At 47.5% G+C, this 26,500-nt stretch overlaps 2 protein-coding genes across 3 annotated transcripts in view; both read right to left on the bottom strand.

Moving 5' to 3' along the window:
* The window catches only part of adcy9 (adenylate cyclase 9), a 42,351-nt gene extending 31,110 nt beyond the window's left edge, over window positions 1-11,241 (bottom strand). Inside the window, exon 1 of one of the 2 annotated variants that reach the window (XM_012823691.3) lies at window positions 7,236-11,241. In XM_012823691.3, coding sequence (XP_012679145.2) covers window positions 7,236-9,105 — 1,870 coding nt within the window. In that variant the 5' untranslated portion in view covers window positions 9,106-11,241. The remainder of the gene's footprint in view (window positions 1-7,235) is intronic. The other variant, XM_031564120.2, reaches the window with a different exon arrangement.
* Window positions 11,242-13,926: 2,685 nt separating this feature from the next.
* The window catches only part of LOC105896884 (zinc metalloprotease ZmpB-like), a 17,142-nt gene continuing 4,568 nt past the window's right edge, over window positions 13,927-26,500 (bottom strand). The window contains exons 2-7 of the mRNA XM_012823693.3: window positions 20,536-21,930; window positions 18,976-19,059; window positions 18,201-18,296; window positions 16,536-16,652; window positions 15,846-16,079; window positions 13,927-15,444 (exon numbers count right to left, since the gene is read on the bottom strand). Of these exons, the coding sequence (XP_012679147.2) occupies window positions 14,621-15,444; window positions 15,846-16,079; window positions 16,536-16,652; window positions 18,201-18,296; window positions 18,976-19,059; window positions 20,536-21,930 (2,750 nt within the window). The 3' untranslated portion in view covers window positions 13,927-14,620. The remainder of the gene's footprint in view (window positions 15,445-15,845; window positions 16,080-16,535; window positions 16,653-18,200; window positions 18,297-18,975; window positions 19,060-20,535; window positions 21,931-26,500) is intronic.

Raw genomic sequence — 26,500 nt, 5'->3', positions numbered from 1 at the left:
TAGCCAACGGTGAGGCTGCTATTCTGGGTTTCGCTGAAACTCATTCCCTGTAATTACCGCCCATCTCCATGTCCTGTAGTCTTACAGGTATGAGGGAGAATGTCACACCTTCATCACTGCTTTATTTAGCAACGCTTCCTCTACACTATATACAATATGTCGAGTTTTTTTTTTTAAAGAGCTTCAACAATGAGGGCTGTTGAAAAGTGATAAGACTTTCATTCCAGTGTGTTTAAGTAAATAATTTGTTGACAAGACGAGCTATACACAATGCTATGCCTTTGACTAGCAAATGACATGTTGCTTTCCATTTTCCACATACACCTTTCCCTGTATTCAGTCTTCACATTCACTCTCTAACTGATCTTTCATTTGGTCTTTCTGAGATATATGCACCCCTTCACATGACTCTTATTGATACCATGGCCTCTAATCATCCAGGTCTCACAGTCTCTCTCTCTGTCTCTCTCTGTCTCTCTCTCTCTCTTGCTCACACAGGAACCCCCACATGCAGATGTATACAGCGATGCGGAACACTTTGGGCTTTTGTTTTATGGGAGGAAATTGTGCGTTTCATCTGCTGTTGGGGGGCCCAGCTCTGATTCAAATGTAGCCCGAGTTCATAAGCTGCAGCAGCAGGCCTCATTACTGACGACAGGCCTCCCCTCTCAGCCCAGAATTACACAAATGGGCTGGGAGGGAGAGAGAGAGAGAGAGAGAGAGAAGGAGAAAGAGAGACAGAAGAGAGAAGGAAAGGGAGAGAGAGAAGGAGAAAGAGAGACAGAAGAGAGAAGGAGAGGGAGAGAGAAGGAGAGAGAGGAACGGAAAGGGAGAGCAAGAGACGTTTAAAGCCCCTTTATTAAACCCTCACTTGGATCAGGGATTCCTTAAAAGGCTACTATGCAGCCCTACCCCCCAACTACACCCACACCGTCGTAAAGAGGCACCAGAACATACAGTACATAAAGGTAAAGGACTGGTATTTAGCAGACACGCTAACCTCTGCGCATAACAACCTACATTATCTACATAAAAACACACATCACCATGTAAACAGACTACCATTATCATCAATTGACCACAAACCACTTGCATGAAAAATGTCCATATTATCAATGACTTGGAAAAAGTACTCGACTCAAGACACAAAGTATTTAACTGTAATGTTCTATTAAACTGAGGCCTTACACAGATTGACCCGATTCACAGTTCGCCTCTCCTCCACCAACCTACTGCTGCTATTCCAGATGAACATCTTAGCTTGCCCCATCGAAAAATGTAAACATGGGCACAGCTCCTTCTTTTGTCAGGAGTACTTGACTCCAAAAGATAAACAACGTCTTTGAAAAAGTAAACCCAAGTCTACTATAAACTTATCTGAATTTCTTTAAAAGCAGAAGGATTACACATAATTCATGATTTAAAGTCAATGCACCAGATTCTAGGATACAACAACATTCATGATAAAGACATAACATTGTTCAGGCACTTAAGGAACGCTCCACTCACTTAAACATTCAACTGCCTCAACACTTAACAGACATGTGCAGACATCGGTTGGAACATACTGGCATTTGATACCGTTGAGCCATCTGCTGTATTATTTGAAGGCAAGCCCCTTGTGTGACCCAATAATGTTAAATACAAATAATACTTGACCCATCCAACAATGTTTAAACACTTTTTAGCTCTGAAGAGAGCCACAGATAGCTGTGAGTCACCCATCCTTTACACAATAATATACTGAAAGGAAAAACACCACTGGCTAAATTTAATTTAGTTATCGGTGGTCTCAATTCAAATACTCCCCCTTTCTTTGGGAAATATAACCGTACAGACTAAATTTTATATTTTAGTCATGGTGTTAGGCCATATCAATTCCGATTTTTCTGGGTAAATTAGCACAGATCATGAGATCACCAGGTCACAGAGAGAGAGAGAGAGAGAGAGAAAAAGGGAAAGAGAGAGAGGAAGAGAGAAGGAGAATCCAATCTAATTAGATTCATTTAATTAATTCTTTGTGCTGAGGTGATTAGTTTGATGTTGATTATAAAGGATGAAGGAGAAGCCATTCGGATAGGCCACATGGGACAGACCGTGGAACATTACACACACACACACAAAATCAATTACATACACACATTTCTCTCCCACAATCTTAAATAATATATGAAAAATATGTATGCCGTACACAAAATACATATGCAAACCCACTCTGCCGTAGATATACTGTGGTCTAGGCAGTCTGACAACAGCAAAAACAACAAATGATCGACACGCTCCAAGACCGGACGAATGTTCTGTGCAGTGTGCTTCCTTCCTTGGAAACACACACACACACACACACACACACACACACACACACACACACACACACACACCAGCAATAACAGCAGTCGGTGCCCATTGCAAAGCCTGTTCCAAAGCATGAGCCCTACCCTCTCCAAGTCCTGGAGTGTGTCATGCCATCTCTCCAACCGGAATGGCATTCGCTCGGAGCCAGCTGCGGCTTTCAGTGTAGTCGAGGCCTTCAAGCAAATCCGCCAGCGCGGCGGAGAGCTAGCTAGCTACAGCCACGGCTTCCCACGGATCACTGTTTGGCAGGGCCCCTTCGCTGCTCAGGCTGTGCTCCGTTCCCCTGAGGAGCACTATTTGGCACGAGGGGTGAAGGCTCCCCACAGGGCCCTGCGCGGCAGCCAGGTACTTTCCAGGGAAGAGGCCAGAAATAGACTCCCCTCACGGCGGGTAGAACCACTGCCCCGGGACACAGCTGGGTTTTTGTGTGTGTGTGTGTGTGTGTGTGTGTGTGTGTGTGTCAAAGAGAAAGACGGTACGGGAAATAAAGCAAGAACAAAAAAACACAATTGAGTAGATAAACAATCAGACAACCACTTCTGGTTAAGTGGTACAATTGTCTAGTACCAAACCTCAACGATACCCCAAAGGAATCCAGGATCTCACACAAACGGTCCACAAACAAACACCCACACCATGCCATTGGCAGTCTGGGAGGGTTTATTTTCATACTACTTGAGATTTTTATCTCCTTAGCTCAGTCCTCAAAAGGTTTAACTTGTATTATTACACAAATTACAGACCCTGCTTGTGTCATTTTTCTAAAAAGAGGAAATAGAGCTTTGAGGGTCACAATGTGTCACTACTTATGTGAGACTGGATGGCAACTACATGCTGAGCCTCATGGTGTGGGTAAACTAGCCACACCTCACCTACATACAATAAACAGTCCCTCCAGGATTTTGTGATCTTGTGATTTCACAAGTTCATGCAAATTCAAGGATTTCCCACAATTGCTGCAATATTTCCACACACCAAAAAATAAATAAAAATCTCAAAATAAAAGGCGATTTTTGAGAATTCTGGCAGCAATTTCACAAACCCTCACAAGATCCTGGTGGGACTGATAAGAATGGCCTTAACTATAATATTAGGTGGCACACAATCGTCTAGTCGCCCCATTTTGATCCATATTAGCAGTGGGCATTTGGAATGTAACACTTAAGCTGACTAACACACGCTCTGTAACTTACTGTGCTAAACTGACTAACACACGCTCTTTAACTTAGTATGCTAAGCTGACTAACACACGCTCTGTAACTTACTGTGCTAAGCTGACTAACACACGCTCTTTAACTTAGTATGCTAAGCTGACTAACACACGCTCTGTAACTTACTATGCTAAGCTGACTAACATATGACACCTGATAAGCATAGTAAGCCTCTGTAATGTAATCCTGTCTAGCCTCTGTAACAGATACCTTGATCCTAAAGTCCAATCAACTATCAGTCGTCATCAAACACAGAGGATGATCAGGGCAATATAAAAAGATAGGGCAGACATTTAGATCTGGCAACTCAAGATACCGGCAGTGTTCCCATACCCTACACAGATCCTTTAAACCGCAGCCTTGGCCATTAGTCTACTCCCTCTGCCTTAAAACTAACCTCTGGCAGGACAGGCTCTTGCTGAGTCAATGAATCCACAGAGTTTAAAAAGGGAAAAACAGAAAAACCAAAACACAAGAAAGGGGGGTAAATGGAGAGTGGCGGTGGTGGTAAAGTGTGTGTGTGTGTGTGTGTGTGTGTGTGTGTGTGTGTGTGTGTCTGTGTGTGTGGAGGGGAGAAGGTGAAAGAAAACCCAGCAAGAACGGGATGAGCGGCTATGGGAAGGAAACGATTTGGAGAGCGAGGGACAAAGATAGCAGCAAGCAGCGGACGAGGAAGGAACACTGCCAAGCTAAGCTGAAACTCTCCCCTCCGGGCCCACTCTTCCTTGCAAAGGACTCTGGGAGATGTAGGACAATACCTCCCTCGTCCCCCCCAGTCCATTCAAATCCAGGTCATGAGAGACACGGAAATCCAAGATGGGCCCACCCGCTCACCAACTCACTCTTTGTCTCTTTGCACTAATAACTGCATAGAGTTGTGACTTGCCGCCTCGGCAAAATGGTGCGAGGGGGGTAGGTTTCTCCGCCGTGGGCCACAAGAGCACCTGATCTGGCCAGACGGACGGCACTGCCTGTTTAGCACCTCTGAGTGGTGACTCATCGCTACCGACGGGGGAGGATGCAGAGAGGGAGACGCCAGCTCAGAAAACACACACACACACACACACACACACACACACACACACACACACACACACACACACACACCTGAGACAGCACATCCATGAGTGCACCAGTCGTAAACAGCGCCGGGACTCCTGCCCAGACCCGGGCCACAGTCGTAGGCTTTCTAGGGTGGAGTCCAAGTGGACAATTAGGGTGAACGCGCGCATACCGCTCAACCACACGGAGCACAGCGGAATGCAGCGCTGTCTGGTACAGAGCCCCAGTGTTTACAGGTCTCTTCTTGGAGCACGCAAAACAATATCCCCCCCACCCAAGGTCAATTAACACGTGTGTTCTCTCTCCCCCCCCCACACACACACACACACACACACACACACACGGCCTGCTCATGAGCAGAGCTCATGCATCTCCAGGGGAGCTCATCTAAAGTGCCTCACCACCCCAGCTGACACACACGCTGACACACACACAGACACACACACAGACACACACACACACACAGTACGTGTGTCCAGGTGATAACACAGAGTACCACCAGGGTCTAAAGAAAGGCTATCAGCCTGTCTGTCTGCCTGCCTGCCTGTCTGTCTGACACTTCCTGGAATATCTACAGTAACAGTAAAGAAGGGTGTGGGTGAAAAAAAAAAGAAGGTCATGAGTCAGAGGAGCGGTAAATAGTGCTCTTGCATAAGCCATCGCCGCTACAGAGAGGCTAACGACACGTGGGCCTCCGGATGCAATGGCAAGCTGATAAAAAAAAACCTTGACGACCGGCCGCAGCCCGCAGGATGAGAGAGAGAGGGAGAGGGAGAGAGATTAGGGGTGGGGTTCAAAGACAGGACATGTCTGCACCATGGGGTCAACGTGAGGACACAGTGACAAAGAAAGAGGGGGATGGAGAGAGTAATAAAAGGAGGGAGAGGGATGGAGGGACTAATCGGAGAGAAGGAGGGAGAGGGTAGAGAGTTAGAGGGGAGGAGAAAAATCTGTGCCAAGGTGCAAGCCACAGCTGCTGGGTAATAGCTTTAGACTGTACTACTGAAATCACAAATCAGACATTTCCAATAGCTTAGCTCATTCTCTGAGCTTGGTTGGTAAAATTAGAACAACTCACCGTTACCAAAACAATGATGACAAGGTTAAAACAAAATTCCTTCTGACGATGGCTAATTTGTACAGTTGAAGTCTAAAAGCGCTTTAAGCTCCTTGTTTTCGGGTTCTGCCCTAAACACAAACAACAAAAGGTGTGTGTAAATTGCCTGTGGTTGCTGGCGGCTTGCCAGACCAGAGATTTGAATAGCTCAAATACCAAAATATCACCTAAAGCAAGCCCCCTGAGAGGCGTTGCCAGACAGACAGACTAATTGTTCAAGGCGAACCGCAGATAAAATATATACGGGGTCAGGAAGAAGAGACCTGCAGACATTCTCCCCCTGTGGGACCCGTCCCATCCCCAGCCTTCCCGCGGTGTCGCCGAAAAAAAGGTCAGCGAGTCCCACTGTGATATTCCCAGGCGTGCCGCGCCAACAGTTCGCCTGAGCGCATGTTCCGCTCACAGCAGAGAGGAGCGGAGCTGCAAATGAGTGAGTGAGTGTGTGAGTGTGTGTGTGTGAGAGAGAGAACGAAGAAAGAGTTAGTGTATATGTGTGTGTGAGTGTGTGAGAGAGTGAGTGAGAGAGAGAGTGTGTGAGTGAGAAAGAGAGAACGAAGAAAGAGTTAGTGTATATGTATGTGTGTGTGTGTGTGTGTGTGTGTGAGTGAGTGAGTGTGAGTGAGTGAGTGAGTGATAGAGAGAAGTAAAGTGAGTGTGAGGCTCTGTTAAAGACTCTTATCAACTCCACTCAGCAGAGTGTCCACCAACACTTTGGCACCAAGACACCATAGACACTACAGACACCATCGCAAAGGCCAGGGAAGCAAAATGGGCTCGCCGACTACTGCTGCCACAACTATGCTGCACTCACAATGCAGTGGGGGCATTACGGAGTAACTGGAAAATTAGTCCAGTTTCAAAAGATTTCACAAAATTCAGATAATGTAATAGGTTTGTGTGTGTGTGTGTGTGTGTGTACACAATACAGTCCTAAAAAGACTATCCACCACTAAGAAGATTCTTCGAATCACCAACGAGGTGAATGTGTTTACTTTGAAGGTGTGAAACAACAGAACCTCAAAAACAAACCTGATTCTATCAATTTGGTCCGATCGTTTCATGGCTGCACAGTTTTAACTGCACTTTCATGCACACAGTACATTTCGACACGGCCTCCTACAATAAGCTCCACACGGAGGACAGTTGGGCTAACATGTCTAAGAACAGTTCAATTCCAACTGGCGACAGCACATGCCCAAATCAGAAATGCAATCCTACACAAGTGGTTGTATTGTACTGGATCACAAAATCAGATGCATCAGAAAATAAGGTAACTGGTTTAATTAAAAATATTTCTTTAGCTTACTATTTTTTTCTACCACAGAGTAAAGTTTACACTCCTATTAGTAATTCCACACACCACTGAACTGCTCCATCACAAGATTGCATTTCATTTCTTACATGTATGTATTTGTAATGTAATGCAAGCCTATATGACCACATAGAATACAATTACAAAATATGTTTCTGAATATTCTAACCCCCCTTACCTTTCAGCTGCTCTGCCACAAAGTTCTGGCCCATGCGCTCCATCACCCTCCCATCCTCCTGCTCATAGCGGTCGTCGAGGAAACCGGCCGTGGCCTCGGACAGGTGCACCTTCCCGGCCACGCCCAGCTGCTCCATGAGGTTGGCCAGGTTGACGTCGTTGGACCAGACGTCGAACTTGAAGCGCTCCATCCCCAGGATGCCGCAGAGCACGGTGCCCGTGTGGACGCCCACGCGCATGTTCACCGTCTCCTTGGTCTCGTGGCAGAACTGCTCGATGGCCTGGATCATGCCCAGCCCCATCTCCACGCAGCAGTACGCGTGGTCCGACCGCGGCTCGGGGCAGCCGGCCACGCAGTAGTAGCAGTCGCCCAGCGTGCTGATCTTCTCGCAGCACGTCAGCTCGCACAGGCGGTCGAAGCGGCCGAACAGGTCGTTGAGCAGGCCCACGAGCGCCGGCGCCGTCTTGTTGGCGCTCATTTTGGTGAAGCCCACGATGTCGGCAAAGAGGATGCTGACGGGCTCCATTCGCTTCATGTTGAACGGCCGGAAGATGAACTGGGAGCGCGGGATGGACGCCTTCTTGCGCTTGTGGCTCTTGGGGCTGGAGGAGGAGGCGGCGCCCGACGCCGACGACGACCCGCCGCCGGCACCGGTGGTGGCGCCGGCGTTGCCGGACGAGTAGCGCTTGCCGGAGCTCTCGCTCTCCTCGTCGCCCTGCTTCATGAGCTCGTCGGCCACGCGCCGCGGCATCACCGAGTGGATCATGCGCTCCTTCAGGGCCTTCTCCACCTCCAGGTCCTTGCCGTGCATGATGGCCTGGCCCACCTTCAGGAAGGTGCTGCGTGAGCGGACCTCCGACATGATGAACAGGTGGATGCCGATCAGGTGGGCGCACAGGTGCAGCAGGACTTTGGCCGGCGCCAGCCACCACAGGTTCTCCATGGCCTCCAACCGCAGAAGTCCGACCTCCTCCAGCTCGCCCCCACCCACCGGCACCAGATGCAGCCAGCCCAGAGCCTCGAAAAGGACGGAGTAGAGGAGGCCCAGCAGAACGGACGCGTACAGACGCAGGTGGAGAACGCTATAGAGCAGCAGGAGCACCTCCATGCCTACGGAGAAGGTGCCCACGGGAGATATGCAGGGAGTAGCCGGCAAGGAGGAGGCCTCTGGCCCAAATGTTGGGGAGTCCCCTCCAGTTAGGTTCCTCCTTGTCAGCCTCTGGAGGCTGGCAAAGTGTGAGGTTTGCAGCTGTAGAGCCAGTGTGATGGCAAAGGTCACAGTGATGAGAAGCAGAGAGGCCTGGTTGTAGAGGAGTGTGTAAGGTCTGGTGAATGTGAACAGAAATAGAAGGAGGCAGAAGAGCAGAAAAGAGGCAGCGGGGACCACGAAGGAGGCAGGGTTGCAGCGGGCAGCGTTGACGGCGAAATAGACGCACCACAGAACAGCGGCGGTGGCCAGGTAGAAGAGCACGTAGCGGAACCGGCGCTGGGTCTGCGGGAAACACCGCTCCCGGCACGCCTCCTCCAAGATGGCCGAGTCAAATTTAGGATCCCAGCACTGTGCCGCCGACCGCTCAAACAGCTGAGGGACTTTCCTGTGGCTGCGAAGACTTGTCATTATAGTCCTCGTCTTGCCGGATTCACCTGAGCTGTCGCTGGAGGAGATACTAGCCTTGCACGGTTTTGAGCCTCCGGTTTTGACAGCGCGGACAGACCCTTGCTTAATCGACGTGTCGAGGCCATGCTGCTGCTGCTGCTGTTTGAGCGGGCTGTTACTGCTAATGCGCACCGCCACACTGCCGTCACCGCTGGACTCGCAGCTCACCTCGGTGTTGTGCCGGAGCAGCTGCTGGTGCTGCGGAGAGGCCATGTTGCTTGTCGTAAAGTGAGGGAAAATCTTAACAATGACAGTTGGTGGTGATTTGGTGAACAGATATTATTAACCGGTCTCACATAGCTATTAATGTGCGTGACGAAAGAGAGGATATACCGAATGATAACTGACACGAATGCCAAATAATCCCTCTATTTCAATCCAGCGCGTCTGCAGAAATTACGTCTATTTACGCACACATTATACTCGTACTTGAAACGGAACATATCAGACTCTTGAGGAGTTCATTATCCGACCTCATACTACGTCGGTATTTGGATTCCACCATTATGTTCTACTGTTCTGGAGCCCTTGAACAGTCCAATGTTAGCTCGTCGGTTGGCAGCAATCCTCCGGCTTTGGTCATTTCATTTGCCCCCTCTTCCTCTCGGGAGCATAGCATCCTATTTGACATCCAATCATCAAATATGACAAATGACTTCTCATATCAAGTAATCCATATAATGTGAATCATCTGTGCTGATTTTGCTGAAAGTGTTTTGACGCCCGTGCGCTTCACAGCCTTTCTCTGTCCCTGAAAAACGCTCTCCTGTATTGGTCAGTAACCACAGACAAATTTATCTTCCATTCATCATTACATTCACCCGAAGATACAATGTATCCACAGTTCTTATTTTCCAGACACAAGCTTTCGAATTCTTATTTCGTACAGATTGTGGTCTCTGCTACTTGTAAAGAGTCTAGACGGAAATCGAAAATCTCGACGAAGTTCTTTATAGACTAAAGAGAGCAAATACTCACGTAGGGTACAAGCAACAGTTTCCTTAAAATAGCATTCGATTCATACTGGCAATCCACACTGATAGTGAAGGATAATAGTAATGCCCCACGATTCCTTATTTCCACTCTCTAAGAGAGAACATGCGGGTGGGGAAAGCTCCGATATGGTCAAAATACCCTGACTTAAGAATAAAAGCAACAGTAAGGCATTATGGCTGTCTTTTCTGGCCACGCAATTCACCAGAGCCCGTTAGCCACTACAGCCTAGTTCAAGAAGCGGGCCCATTCCCACAGACGAGCCCCGTCCTTTCCTGAACTCCCATTCCGGATACCCGCCGATGCTTTCCCTGTGGTTTCAGATGGCAAAGAGGAAGACTATTCACCAGATGTCGAGGTGCGTTTTTAAAAACAAGTTGACGCGTATTTGCAACTGAAATCTACTTTCCTCCCTCCGGCAATTAAGTGGCACTTTCGCACTTAAGGCTGCAAGAGAGACTTGCCACAAAAGTAGTGGGGTGATACCACACGGATAATACAACACGAAATCAATACTTGTGCAAAATATGTCCTTGCAAGTATAACATAACTGACATGTTTTTAACCGGCGAATTTTGACCAAAAAGAGTCCTGGTCATTTGATTATATGAATATCCAAGATAAACGAATCGAATCCAAGTCGACCTGAAGGTGTTGAATTCAGAATGTCCAAAATGACGCAAAACGTCAGCAATATGTTCCCTTATGTATCCACAGAAACGAAAGTTTTCCCAAGGCCATAATCCCCTTAGTTAGGCAGCGCAGGCTGTAAACTCGTGGAGTTGGGCGTGCAGAATAATTATTCGCCCTGCCTTCCCGTCGCGTCCGTTCCCTTCTGACTAGAAATCCCACGAGGGGAAACAAACATATCCATATTCGGTTCCTCTAATTCAATTACAATAGAGGGCTCCAGGAGGCGTGTTGTCCTCTGTTTACAATCGCCTTAAAGTCGGGGTTTGTCCGGTTTTTCCCTGGCATGTTTGCGCCAGGCAGTGTAGTACCGCTGCGTGTTGCTGTGTTGCGTCCTCTTCCGTTTGATGAAGGATTCCTCTCTCTTGGCCTTACCGCGTCTGTTCCGCTCTGCCCGAGGAACAGCCTACCCGTAATTAGTTTTGACGGCGTCGGTGACTCTCGCACTAACCAGTCGCAGACGAGTCAGTTCCCCCCTTCCACCATCTTCTTAAGGGAGTCGCAACTTCCTGACCAGCTGAGATGGTGAGGATACTACTCCAGAAGCACGTTGTACTGCAGTACAGTGCTAAACAACCGAACAAAAATAAAACGAAAAGAACGGAGAGGAGGATCATTAGCGAGAGAGAGTGGGCGCGCACGGAGCATGCAGGTTCTGAAATGGCGGCGATTTCCCCTTTTCCCACATTACTCCAACCGATGATGGATTTCCCCGTGTGTGTTTACATAAATGTATCTTTTTTTGACATGTCATCTTATTATTTTCTGCATGTGTAAGGAATGCGTGGGCTACAATATTGTCAAATGAACCAAACTAGACAAGCCTGGGAACAACATAGTCAATTACCATGAGACAGTATTTTGTGTGAATTATTTAAAATCTGAAAATAGATCTTCGCACACATGGCAGGGATTTCCCTGTAACAATCCCTTGTAAAGGAATCAGGGAAGCACGAGTGAAACGTGAGTTGCGTGTAGAATTAGAATATTGAGCTGAGTCAGAGATACAGAACCACCTCCATTACGGTCAAAGGTTTCAGGACATCACATACGTTCCTTATGGCACGCCTCGTTCAGTCAGATAAGACATTCACACAATACACAAGGGCTGGCTCATGCGGCGTGTATGCTCACACCTGCATACACACACACAAAAACACACACACGAAATCAGAAGGAAGTCTAAAAATAGCAAGCTCAAGCTATTCCCCGATACACATTGTTCCTGACGTTCTTTCCTCCAGAAAGGACAGCAGGGCAGCAATTATGCCTCCTCTAGTAACTAAGAATGGCCAAAAGCATTGCTACCTTTCAGTTTCGGGTTATTGTTTGGTGTAAACCATGTGTAGGAATGGGCATTCAAACTGGATGGCGTGGTAGTGAGTCAAGTCCTGCAAGGACGACACACTGTGTACAATATGTTCATGAGTAGAGGCAACTTAAAGATCCCTTAGCAACAGGTCAACAGCACATTGCACTGGTGAGTATTTGGACATAATGATAGGCCTAATAGAACTCTGGAATTCCTCACCCCCTCCTGGTTCCGTCTCAGCGGCACACCTACTGAGGTGTGACCGATTCCATTTCCTGAAATGTGGTACAGACCTCCAACCTGGCTTCATTAAAAAAGTATTATAGAACAGAATGTCAACTTTGCCTGTAGCACAAGGTTGGAGAGTTTAATATGATGTGTGTACCTCATGATCGTTTAGATAATAGCTTGATTTCAGCCTAGTGATTCTCAGTAAAGTCAAATTCTCCATGAGAATGAAAAAACAAAATGGTTTGATGGTTTGTTCAGGTAATGCAAATAGATTTATGCAAAACCAAAACCAAAAATCATTCAGACCCCTTCAGATTTGAATTGTTTTTACTTCCTATTTTGATTTACAAAAAAAAAAAAAAAGCTTGTCTCGTCCGGTTGTGTAAAAGGGGGTGGCTGAAGTCTCACGCCAAAAGAGTGTGAGTTTCTATCACTGTTGTTTTTGCCACTCTGCAGCACGCCTGGCTCGGTGTCAGCCTACTCGGCAGAGCTGGCTCCGTGCCCCAGCTCCCCCCGCCCGCCCTGCCACCGGGAGGCAGGAGGCAGATGGGCCAACCCCTCTGAGCGTGACTCTGTTAACTGTATAATTAGTTCCTGTAATGGTGTAATTTATTATACTAGCGGGCAAGTGCATTGTCTGAACAGACCCCCCGAGACAGTCTATCAGTTTGCTGTAAAGAATTCTAAGAGCCCACCTTGCAGAAAAAACGCAAGGGTTTACCTCAGGATGTGTAAGATACATTACACAGGCTGGCCTGGAGCCAAAGAGTGCCAGTATTTCACGGATGTCTTGAAACTGTGCGAGGAAAAGCCTTCTTCAAAGTGGAGCTTCCTATGGGGTGTATCATATCAGTTATGCTTCATCAGAGCCTAGTGTTTGAGTTTGAATGCCACCGTTGCTAAGTGCTATCCATTAAGATCATAAATGTTTGATCTGAATTTACATTGGTCAATAAAAGGCTATGTTGAACTAATATATACATCAGTTGGTATTAGATTCAGTTTTTACACTAAGACTGCATGTTTCTCTAACACATGGAAACACAGGAGTAACTGAAAATACATTTAGGGGGTGTGTATCATCAGTTTGCATGCCTAGCTTAGTCATTGTAGTAACAATTCTTGTCGGAGGCCATCTTTTGTTTAGTTTCTTTAAAGCAAACAAACACAAGGTTGTTTAAAATGGCCTTGAAAGAAAAATCAACAGTGCTCAAATGTGCACCAAGGCGACTGCCCCAGACAGGGCTTTGCCTCTGAGTCATTTCCAGAGTGAGTTAGAGCTCCACCTGGTGGTCAGACACTGCACCTAAAATAACAAACATTTAAACACTCCCAAGTAAAACGTACTTTTGCATTTTTAGGGATGGTCTTCTCCCTTCCCGTGCTCTTCAAGGTCACAGGACCATAGGTGAGTTTGAAGGAGATTTTAAGGATTTGAGAAGGTACTACTGAATGGGTGGGGGTCTTCAGAAAGACTGAGACTAAACACATTCTGGAGACACTTTGGTTAACAGTAGTAAGTGTATAGGCAGAATTTGTAACTAGTGTAAACACCTCTAGGATGTATTTAAAGTGTAAAGTATGATGATACAAATACTGATACAAACTGGGAAATAAATGTAATTAATCCAAATGAATTGTTCTTGTTGGTCATCCATCTTGTTGGTAGCACTTGCATTCACCAGTGAGGGGAAAAAACATTATGAAATACTTCCATTCATCCATCCATCTTTTTATCCATCCATCCACCCCAACCGCTTATCCATTCATTCTAATCAACTTGCGTAAAAACAAACATGATGTCACTCTACAAGGAAATCAAATAACTTTAATGTCATAAAATTAGCTGATATCATGCAGACCCACAGGTTCTCTAATCCAAAGAATCAGTACAAATGTGTATTAACAAGACAGTTGTATCAAGGGAAAAAACTGTTTAGGAAGAATGTCCTGAAATGTTTAGACTAGTGCATCGGCCGATGTGCCATGTCTAACTGTAAAACGGAAATAAATAAAAGAGAAATACCCAAACAAAACAAAAACCACAATGACTTCTCATCGTGTGAACACACAACACAGTTGATCCTAATCGCTGACAGTCTCTGTTTTATGTCACATCTTTTTTTCCCCATATTTCTCTTGAGATGAACGTCTATAAATCATAGCTTTGTACCATGCTGGGCTTCACCCACCCCAACCCCTCTCCTCTCCTTCGATCACCTCAGTCAGAGCACCCAGATATCAATCCATTCACGCATAGCGTAGAGCCATCCATCCCTTTATCTATACATCAGTCCACCTATGCATACACATTCATTCGTGTTTTTTTTTTACATGCATTTCATACATTCATTAATTAATTAGCTTGGTGCAGGGCCATCAGTCCTCAATCAACCAATTACTCTCTCCTCCCTTGTTCTTCACCCCTTCCCCCATCCACCCCCCCTCTCCACCCCCCCCATCTCTCCATCACCCATCTCTCCCTCACCCATCCATCTTATCTCATTGCTTTCGCCAGCGGTTCTTGGGCTTCTCCGTCTCTTCTGACCCCCCCTTGGACCCCGCCGCTGCCCCCTGGGCCGCCTCCTTCTTGTCGCCCAGGCTGCTGAGCAGGGCCGGGAGGTCGTCGGTGATGGCCCTCTCGATCTTCTCCATCAGGCAGCCGCCCATCCAGCTGCAGTGCTGCGACAGCTGCTTGAAGTTGCTCGGCGGGGTCACGCCGAAGAAGTCGCGGTACAGCTCGGGGTCGGGCAGGTCAAACTTGCTCACGTTGGTCTTGGCCAGTACGCCCTTGAAGATGTAGTAGCGGTCGGGGTCGTTGACGATGTCGCTGAAGACCTCGTGCGGGTCGCTGAACCAGCCCAGCTTGTCGTAGTAGGCCTGCAGGTAGCGGTCGACCAGAAGGGCGTGCACGCGCACCCGGATGGCGTGCTGGCGGATGAAGGCGATCTTGTTCTCCAGCTGGTTCTCGATCACCTGGTTCAGGTCCTCCATCAGGGAGACCTCCTCGCGGCGGAACAGCTCGCGGCTGGTGTCCGCCGAGTAGTCCTGGTCCCAGAAGGAGCTGACGTAGACGCGCGGCGGCTCGGTGACGTTGATGAGCGGCGCCATGCTCCAGAAGAGGGCGCCGTAGACGCGCATGAGGTTCTGCGTGGAGAGGCTGTCGGCCTTGTTGAGGATGAGGCGGATCTGGGACTCCCGGCCCTTCATCTGCCGAAAGAGCATCTCCAGCTCCAGGCCCACGTCCAGCTTGGTGGGGTCGAACACCAGGAAGATCAGGTCGGCGCGGTCGATGAACCACTGGCACACTTCGTTGTAAGGGTAGCCTGAATGGGTTGGGGGGTAGAGGGGAGAAAGATATTAAATGACTTGTGCTAGAGGTTAGGAGGCCTCAAACAGGAGCCAGATCTATCACATACCCTTCATACCTGCACAAACCTTCTTCATAGGTCTCAAAAGGTCATGCAGTATAACTCATTTAGTATCTGAAGCATAATCATGATGAGTTTACTAGCTCTGTTTACTAACATTTTGTCGCTAATTAAAACAGCAACAGCAAGTTTATTTACAGGCCTGCTATGTCTTCCAACAGTCTATTAATACTGAATTGAAATATTGCCTGGGACCCACTCTTTTTTTAGACTGTGTGTGTGTGTGTGTGTGTGTGTGTGTTCAAATATAAATTAGTAAGTTGAAATCTATATGTATCAAGTTATCCCCTACCCACCTCTCTCTTGCTGCTTGCGATTCTCGATGACGCCGGGTGTGTCCACAAACGTGACCCTCTCCAGGAGCTTGTGGGGCATCTCGATGCCCACCAGCTTCTCCAGAAAGCCCTGCCCAAACTTCTCCAGGGGCGTAAAGGACCGTGAGTTGTCCGCTGCCATGACCAGGCCCTCAACGGTGCGCAGCTTCTCTCCGTGCATGATCACTGTGTACTCAGAGGTGGTGGGCTCAGCGCCTGAGGATGAGAGAGAGAGAGAGAGAGAGAATGAGGGAGAGAGAGAGAGAGAGAATGAGGGAGAGAGAAAGAGAAAGAGAGAAAGAGCCAGAGAGAGAGAGAGAGAGTGAAGCCATGGGAGCAATTGTGTCAAGGTTTGCATTTTGTTGTCAATTTGAATTTTGAAATTGCATTAATCTATTGTTAGATTTTTTTTACAGTGACAGCTTGGGAAAGCCACACCGATATGGTGGAAATCTCCCTCGAGGTTTGGAGCCCAAAGGCAATAGTTGTAAACGTTGTAGTCACACTGTTCTGTGGACACACGCTTTTGCTGTGAATGCCCCTTCAAGGACTCAGATCTGCAAGCCTGCATTTTCTGACACAGCATCTGATCCACACCACAGCATCGCCCTGCACATCTATCCAACTGAGTACTGCGGAGACTGGGGGTACGGAGTAGCAGAGGTCCCCTACCTGTGTAAAGCTTCTGGGACGTATCCTCTAGACCCAGCAGGTAGTTGATCATGGAGGACTTGCCAACACTCCAAGGACCAAGGAACAACATCAAGGGCTTGGCAGCGATTTCAGCATCTGTATTAATAGAGAGGAAGGAAGTTCCCTGATTAGTGAAAGGATGGTAGACCGACAGGCACCACTATATTCAATATCATAAGACTGTGTGGACTTATAGACCCCATCACACAGATGCATAATGAGAGGAACGGGACTACTGGACGTGAGCCGCCGTTCCATGCTGTGTTTCAGTAGCAGGAGCAAGGCCACACACACACTTTGTTTACTTATTGGACACACACACACACACACACACATACACGCATACACGCACACACACATACACACACACACACACACACACACACACACACACTTTGTTTACTTATTGGACACACACACACACACACATACACACACACACACACACACACATACACGCACACACACACACACTCATGCACACATTGTTTACTTATTGGACACACACACATACACACACACACACATACACGCACACACACACACTCATGCACACATTGTTTACTTATTGGACACACACACATACACACACACACACACACATTTGCAAGCGCTTTCTCTCTCTTTTCGTCTCTCTCTTTCTCTCTCTCACACACACGCACGCACACACACACACACACACACACACACATACACACACACATACACACACACACACACTCTCGCAAGCGCTTTCTCTCTCTTTTCGTCTCTCTTGCTCTCTCTTACTCACACACACACACGCACACACACACACACACACACACACACACACACACGCACATTCACACACACACACGCACACACACACGCACACACGCACACACACACACGCACACGCACACACACACGCACACACACACATGCACACACACACACACACACACACACACAGACAGACACACACACGCACACACGCACACACACACACACCCATCTAACTATAACACACCCCAGGCAGTAGGCCTTCTGTTTGAGAACAGTTGATTGCAGTCAGGTGGACTGGCATGACATGACATTTCTCTAAATGAGTGTATTTGTTTTCCCAGAGACAGGGTGGGCTTTCATCACAGCAGCTGTGTCACATCTGCAGGCATGGGTCATAAGCACAGCCAGGGGAGTGCCAGGCCTCATTCAGGACTCTCTCTTTCTCTCTCGCTCTCTCTCTCACACACACACACACACACACACACACACACACACACGCACATACACACACACACACACACACACACACACTCACACAAACCTGCAGCTAAAGCTCTGAGTAGCTTTCTGGGGGTGTCTAAGAGACTCTTTGTGCCACAGACTTCAGACTCCAGAGTTTCATTGTAGTTTTTGTCCATGTGGCCTCTACTGGAAGGGCTAGAAAGGGATTTAGGGATGTGATGTTTTGGCAGCTGACCTCTTCCTCTGAATGCCTTGAGTGCCCCTGAAGTAGTGTGCTATATTTCCATTATGTGCTGTTTTGTATGGAAGGGATAGTAGTTGTATGGAGGGATACAGGCCTAAAAGAGGTTTTAAAAGGGGCTGTCCCAAAGGAGAGGCGGGTGTTTTGGGGATAGACCGTATGAAGGTAATTGAGGAAAAAAAGCACAGTCTCACCTGAGACCTCGTGTTGGCGAAGCTCGTTGTATTTGTAAGCCTGCTCCATGGGCTTGATGGTAGAGTGGTAGATAGCCTGCAGCTTCTTCAGGGTGGCTTTGGTAGGGGAGAGGAGAAAAGGACAAAATGGATCATGATTCTGTGACATGACATGGAAGTAGAGAGATGGGAAAGACAGGAGAGACAGGAGAGACGGGAGAAAGGAGAGACGGGAGAGGTGCCACAGACAGACAGCATTAACTGGGTCTATGCTATGGGCTCTGTCACGGTCGGAACGCCATCTCGGTAACAGTCTGTTGGAAGCAGTTGGAAGCCACCTGGATTCCCCGTGACCTGTGTGAATGTGTGTACCTCTGCCACTATGATACTCTTGTGAAGTGGTTATGTATGCTGCCTATTGTGGCATCATGCCATCATGATAATGTCTGAAAATCCATCTTTTTTACATCAACTTGGGCCCTGATTTACTAAAGGTTGGCTCCAACCATCAGCTCCAACAATCAGCTGCATAGAAATATGTCCAATCAAATATGTGAACATTGGTCTGCTCAGTATCATTTGAGAAAGCCTCAATGAAGTACTTATTTGTCTTGACTAAATTGTTGTAGGCCTGATATATATCCTACATATGAAAATATACAGAATATAAATCAGTACACAGGGTATCGCACGAGACAAAAGTGAAAAGGGAACAGAATGAAATATACTTCAATACTTCAGCAAATAATTGCAGGTATCATTGTATGAATAAATACTACAAATAGGACCCGCTTACTGGTATATTCAGCTGAGGGTTCTGAACTCAGACGGAGGGTGTCATCAATGTGAGACCTGTCTCTCGACACAGGACCTGATGAGGCTATCGTCCGGGGAAAAAAAGAGAAAAACAAAAGAAAACAGACAAATAAATCCACGCAGCGTTATTGAAGACAATCCTGCCTGTACTCTCTCCAAAGCCACTTTGTCTTTCTGCTTTATTTATGGCACAGCCTTGTAAAGCGTGTTCAGAGTGCTTTGGTGTGAGACACTGTTCATAAAAGTTAATGCGTTCGACAAGCTACGGTCTTCAATCATAAATGTGACTTGTAAAATTAAGACCATCTTGCTTCCGCTTTCACATTTTACAGTACTGCAATACGACTTCATTACTTCATGTCAGCTAACGGGAGCTGCAAGCGGATAACAGGCATATTGTTATAGTCCACACATCTATCCTATTTCGGGAAGGTGTATTTATGTCCCCAGACTTTTTCTGATGCCCTGTGTTGGCCACAGATATCAGGTGATAGGGAACAGGGGAACAGGGCAGCAGGAGCGCGGATGGGCGCGTGCGGGGGGGGGGAGTCGGTGTGACTCTTTTATGGCACTGTCAACACTCAGATGCCAGGTCCTGATTACACTCTCACTCGCTGAATGGCGGCGCTCTCGAGGGGCTTACTGGAGGGGGCTTCAGGCCCCGTGCAGCTGTTAACGCTGAGGGGGTGAAGGGGGGAATCAATAGGAAAGTGTGTGTGTGTGTGTGTGTGTGTGTGTGTGTGTGGGGGGGGGGGGGCACTTGAGATGTCAATTGTGACGGACAAAGGGAGGTAAAGACAGTGTTAAAGGCCTGTGAATAAGGGTTAATTAAAGATGGAGGCTTGTTGGTGGTTGGTAATTTGCAGGAAAGTGATTTGTTAGCTAACACTTTGAGGGTAATTAGTGGTATTAGCCAAGACTATGATGCTTTTGTTTTTGAACACGTTGCTCTTAAGGCCAGATAATCCAAACTAAAATGCCAAACTCCTATGTTAAATCTTTCTTATCCTGCCTTAATTTAGACGCTCAAGTATGCCCGCATCATCCCATCTTATCTAGCAAGCCGTAGCAGCAAACAGTTTTTTACCTTTGAGAGTTTTGGGCGAAGTCATTAGCATGTTACACAGTGTCTTACATTATAGTAATTGCTACTCTAATTGCAGACAAGATGTCTTTCATCAGAAAGCCTGTGATATTATATAACTCTAACTGCCATCTGTAGCCATGTTCCTCTGCGCTCTACTGTGTGGCCCACATGCAGAGAGGACTCCTCCTTTAACCAGAGGGGGCCACCGACTTTCTGTTTTTGTTTTCTTTTTTTGCTGCTGGAAGCACTCATTTAGTGTGGCTGCTGTATTAATGAGAAGCATTCTTTGAAAATGAATCTCCCACTGTTGATCTTAGCCAGGACATTAAACTCAAAACAAACAGTACCTTGGCTCTTGTTATTGATTGTACCTGCCAATATTGTAGTAAAGAAATATGTAAATATTGGTTTGGGAATTAAACTCAATTTCAGTAACAAAAGTGGCTGGACTACCTGTCTTTTTTGCAGGTGTTTCCTTTGGTACCACCTTCTCCACTGTTGCCTCCGGAGCTTCCTCAACTGCCACGTCCTCTACTACTGCCTCCTCAACTGTCACCTCCTCCACCACTGCCTCCTCAACTGTCACCTCCTCCACCACAGCTTCCTCAACTGTCACCTCCTCCACCACAGCTTCCTCAACTGTCACCTCCTCCACCACAGCTTCCTCAACTGTCACCTCCTCCACCACTGCCTCTGGTTCAGGCTCTGGTACGGTTGCTGCCTCCTCTGGTACTGGTTCTGGTTCCGCAATTGGCTCTGGCTCTGGCTCTGGTTCCTCTACAGTTGGCTCTGCTTCTAGTACTACGTCTTCTGTTGCTAGTTCTGGCTCTGCCTCTTCTGCTACTAGCTCCGGTTCTACTTCTGTCACCTCAGCAATTACTTCTGCCTCTGGTTCCACCTCTTCCGCTTCTGGTTCCTCTGCAGCTGGCTCTTGTTCTGCTGCTACCTCCTCTGGTTCTGTTGCCACTTCTGCAGTCGGTTCTGGGACTACCTCTTCTGGTTCTGGCTCTGGTACTGATTCCTCTGCTTCCAGTTCTGCTTCTTCAGCAGTGTTTTCCTCTTCAGCTTCTTCAGGAACCTCAGGCTCCTCCTCCTCCTCAGGCCCTGCCTCTTCTGCCTCTGCCTCCACCTCTAGTGCCTCAGCTGCCTCGACTGCCTCTGCCTCCACCTCTACTGCCTCTGCCTCCACCTCTACTGCCTCAGCTGCCTCTTGTTCCTCCTCTTCAGCAACGGGCTCCTCAACAGACTCTTCCACTGCCTCTTCACCTGCTGGCTCTGCAGCTTCCTCCTCCTCTATTTCCTCTGCAGGCTCCTCCTCAGGGGCTGACTCTTCTGTTACGGCTTCCTCTTCCTCAGCAGTCTCCTCTGCCTCAGCAGTCTCCTCTTCCCCCGCCGTTTCCTCATCAGAGACTTCCTCAGCGGCTTCCTCGCCTACCAACTCCTCTACCTCAGCAGTCTCCTCCTCAACAGCATCAGCCTCAGCCACCTCCACTTCTTCAGCAGCGGCCTCCCCCTCTCCTTCCTCTCCCGGCCCCTCCTCTTCTTCCTGAGAGGACTCCCCTTCCTCCTCACTCACTGCATCCTCTTCAGGTACAGCAGCTTCCTCTACAGAGCTGGCCTCCTCCTCCTCCTCCTCTTCCTCCACCACCCCCTGCTCCAGGGGGAGAGAGCCCAGGTTGCAGGGCTGGCAGACTCTCTCAGGGGCCGGAGTGTCATTGGAGGAGCTGGGACTGAGCTCCTCGGTGGGGTCACAGGCGCAGGGGAACAGGTCCCCCTCTGACTGGAGCTTCAGCTGCACCAAGGCCTCATCTTCTGAACCCACAGGGCTGGCCACCTCAGCCACTGCATCTGCCAAGGGAGGAAGATGTCAGTCAGTGTTGGCGGGGATGTGTCAGACACATGTGAGATTGAAGAGGTTTGATACGGATTGAATGGATCTTTTTTGCTGTAATATTTTTAGTTACAGAATAAAACAAATAAAGAAAACTTCTAATAATGAACGGCTCTTTGTTTAGCAATTTGGGATGTTACCTCAATAAATGTTTTCAGTTCTAAGACTTAAGTTTCTAGAGTACAATGCCAAGATTCTTTGTTTTGTTATGTCCCCATAAAGTTTTCAAAGAAATGAAGCAACTGTGTACTGTGGTTGAAAAACGAGAAGCTTTGATGGGCAAGAGCTCTTAGGATGTGCCAAGTCACAGAGAATTCCAGAACTTTCCAGCTCTCAACACACAGAGCTTCTACACAACACCACGAGGATATCACCTTGCAGAATTGGAACAATTTGAAACTTTCCAACCCTTGTGAGTTACAGTTGTGAGGCCCCCACTTGTATTCTCAATAACTTTCAAATGAAGGTAAAGAGCTTTGCTGTTTTTGGAGTCTACACCGCTAACATTTATTTCCCTCTTCCTTTTCTTAAGAGTTGCCTGAGTGCGTAGGCCAAAAACAGACCGAACGCGGCACTCTCAGACGTCCGGACTCAAATTACAGCTCCTTGAATGGAAATGCTTAGGCATAGACTATTTGAGGGCTAACCTTGTATACTATAAAGGCATCACCCGACTTCTTAAAAAGAATGAGACCAAAACGGCTGGTGGCCAACAGACGATGGCAGGTGATCATTAGCAACAAGGGTTTTTCAACTCGTTCAATGTAACGCTATTCAATTTCAATCCATTCGACACTTAACAAGAACAAAATGGATCATTGCAACCTCAAACAGTGCATTTATAAAGACGTACGATTAGCTGCTACTCAGTCGTAACCAGTTGGAGTGGAAAACAAACAGTGTATAATGATCCCAGCACGCAAAGTGAACACATGTTGAAGAACATTTCAGTTCATTATAATCACTTGGACATGTTATTCTTGGCTTGTTTAGCGTTGTCATGACGTCTCCAAGGGGTCTCCCTGTTACACAACATCCATATGGACATGATGGCAAATGCTAAAGGTACAGAATGGGGGAGGGGGGGGGGGGGTAATACATTTAGTCTCAAAGTTACTCTCTCTCTCTCTCTCTCTCTCCCTCTCTCTCTCTCTCTGTGCGGACTGTATCTGCCAATTCGTTTCATCTGCGAGGAGCACAGAGAGACACTGACCAGGGCTTTTACATTCTGTATACTCCCTTTGTCCTCAGGTTCAAGAAATGAGCCGCCTTCACGAAACCCCTAAAATAAAGCAGCGTAATTGAATTTTAAAACCCCAAATCCATTTCGCATGACGAAACAACCTCTCATTCATCACAAACCGTGTAAATATCTGGGGTCACGCTAGGAAAAGTCATCCAATTTGAAGTTGAAAAAAAAAAGATCATTTAGGGGGGTTCTCTAAAGATCACACAAGGGTTAGGCGGTCCTCGGTTGCACAGGTTGGGTATCGTGGGCACAGCTCCATGGATCAGGTGGCTGCCCTGGGACAGCTGCTTAATTCTCACCTTCACAAAAAGGGGGTGAGGAACCTTTAACACTTGGATCGCTGTCCACTGACAACATTGCAGGTTGCTCCCAAAGGCCTCAATGAGCAGGGCTGGAATGAGTCAGTGCTACTGTGAATCATTATGGAGACCTAAGTATGCCACACACACAGACACCCACACATGCACGCACACACACACATCCATACATACGCACACATGCACACACACACGCACACACACACACACACACACACACACAGACACACACACACACACACACACACACACACACACACACACACACACACACACACACACACACACACACACACACACACACATGTGCACATTATGTACCTGCACAAATACATAGATAAAAAACAGAGGGCATAACTAAGTCTAAATAGAATACATACAGTGGATGCACACACACAGATACACACAGACACACACACACACACACACACACACACACACACAGATACATGCAGACACACACACAAAGACACACACACACACACACACACACACACACACACAGATACATGCAGACACACACACAAAGACACACACACACACACACACACACACACACACAGATACATGCAGACACACACACAAAGACACGCACGCACGCACGCACGCACGCACGCACGCACGCACGCACGCACGCACGCACGCACGCACGCACGCAAATCTAATAAATAAAGATATAAAAAAAACGGACAATGGAACCAGGAGACTTTGAAATATAAGCTAATGATTATGACCACGCAGCTGCCAGAATGTATGACATGCCGGAAAACAGCACGCGCTGACAGCAAGCCTGTCATTGTTAAATATGGACTCGAGAAGACACCCAAGGGACGCGGCGCTAAGGCCAGCATCAGTCATGTCTGACTTTACACACAGATCACACCAGATGGGTGGGATAAGAGCTTAACCCACATTAGATTAGCTAAAGGTGCACTCCTCTCCTTGCCTGTTCTTGCCTATTTTAGGATGTGATTCACCCTTAAACCATTCAGGCCTCGTGTTATAGCTCGGCCTCGTACAGTTTTGCCTGTAATGGTTATTTGTTGCTTCTGAAGTTTGCTCCTACAGAATGAAACCTTTTTTTTTGTGAATAATCATGGCCATGACTAAACAGTGGCAGTGGATGCAGTCTACAAGTGTGCCTGATAAACTTGGTCAGAACCAGACCAGAATGTCTTGTTCTGTGTGACCGAATGGCTGGTGACCAAATACTGCATGTAAGTCTGCACTGAGTCGGTCATCCTGACATTAAGCACAAATTGCTCAAACATCTTAAATGATACCAAATCTGTACCTTCGGCAGGTGCCATATACTAGCAACTGCATTTTGTGTGTGTGTGTGTGTACAATATGATATGTGTGTATGTAAATACGTATACTGTGAGTTCGTATACTGTGAGTTAAATTATCCAATTACCAAACTACCAAGACTTTCATCCAGCCCCCATGACCTCTCACATTTGCTTCAAGGTCATGTTGGGGGGGGCGGGGGGGGGGGGCACATTTCCTGGGTCATACGGAAGTATTGCAGCGAAACCCGTCTTAGAAAAGCAACTGGAGCCTCCTCAAAGTGTGCAGTTTTAAGCCGAGGGCCTTTTAGGTTTAGGCCTGTGGATTTCCGATCAGCTCTCCTGTTGCACGGTGTGCCCCTGGTGTCGACAGGGCGCAGCAAGGGGGCTAATTTTATACCTCATTACCACACACATGCACAGCCTACACACATGGACACACACACACACACACACACACACGCATGGACACACAGACTCACACATGGACACACACACACACACACACATGGACACACAGACTCACACACATGGAAACACACACACCCACACCCACACCCACACACGGACACACAGACTCACACACATGGACACACACACACACACACACACACACATGGGCACACAGACTCACACACATGGAGACACACACACACACACACACACACGGACACACAGACTCACACACATGGACACACACACACACACACACACACACACATGGGCACACACACTCACACACATGGACACACACCCACACACATGGAAACACACACACCCACACCCACACCCACACACGGACACAAACACACCCACACACATGCACAGCCTACATGGACACACACACACACATACACACGGAAACAAACACACACACACACACACACACATACACACATAACACACACACACACACACACACACACACACACACACACACACACACACACAGAGACATGGACACAAACACACACACACAGAGGGGCAGACAGACACACCGCCCTGCGCCAATGGTGTCTGTCTCACCTCTGGCATTCAACGTGTCTGTGAGATCAGATCACTCCCCCTTGGTCGTAAAAAATGTCTCTGCTGGACTTAAGTGTTCCTACGGTGTCCCTAATTGAATTGAATGAGGGCAGGCCTCCAGCCAAGGAGACTGGAAAGGGTTTATACGAGCGAGTGTGTGCGTGCGACCGGGGTGGTGTGCACTAAAGTGTTTTGGTGATTCTTTCACCAACGAAGTTTGGACAGTGTCCATTAGCATAGCGCGAGAGAACGTCGTCTGTGGGTGAACATACACACACGCTCGACCGCCAAAATTCCAAAGGACGATGGCTCGGGTTACCCGTTGGCATTTGTTACACAACTGTGTGACCTGTTAACGTGTACAATACCACATCACATATAAATGCTGCTGCATTGTTTGTTTGTGCTGTCACTGTCATTGTAATACTGCATGTCAGATAAAGTCACGGGAGACAGAAACACTCTCAAAAGTTCTACCTGAAATTCAGATCAATTGTTCCACGCCATCATTCTTAGGCATTTTTCAGCTATGAAGAATATGTCCTGACTGCCAAGTATATGCCCTTTGCCAATTACATTTTTCATTTTCTTTGTGGATCATTTGATTTTCCAAATGAGCAGAACACTGAGCTTCATCGTAACAGAA

This window comes from Clupea harengus, chromosome 26 (genome assembly GCF_900700415.2).
Source record: "Clupea harengus chromosome 26, Ch_v2.0.2, whole genome shotgun sequence".
Lineage (NCBI taxonomy): Eukaryota > Metazoa > Chordata > Actinopteri > Clupeiformes > Clupeidae > Clupea > Clupea harengus.
The sequence above is the reverse complement of the archived record's forward strand: the minus strand, read 5'-3'. Positions and strand labels throughout refer to the sequence as shown.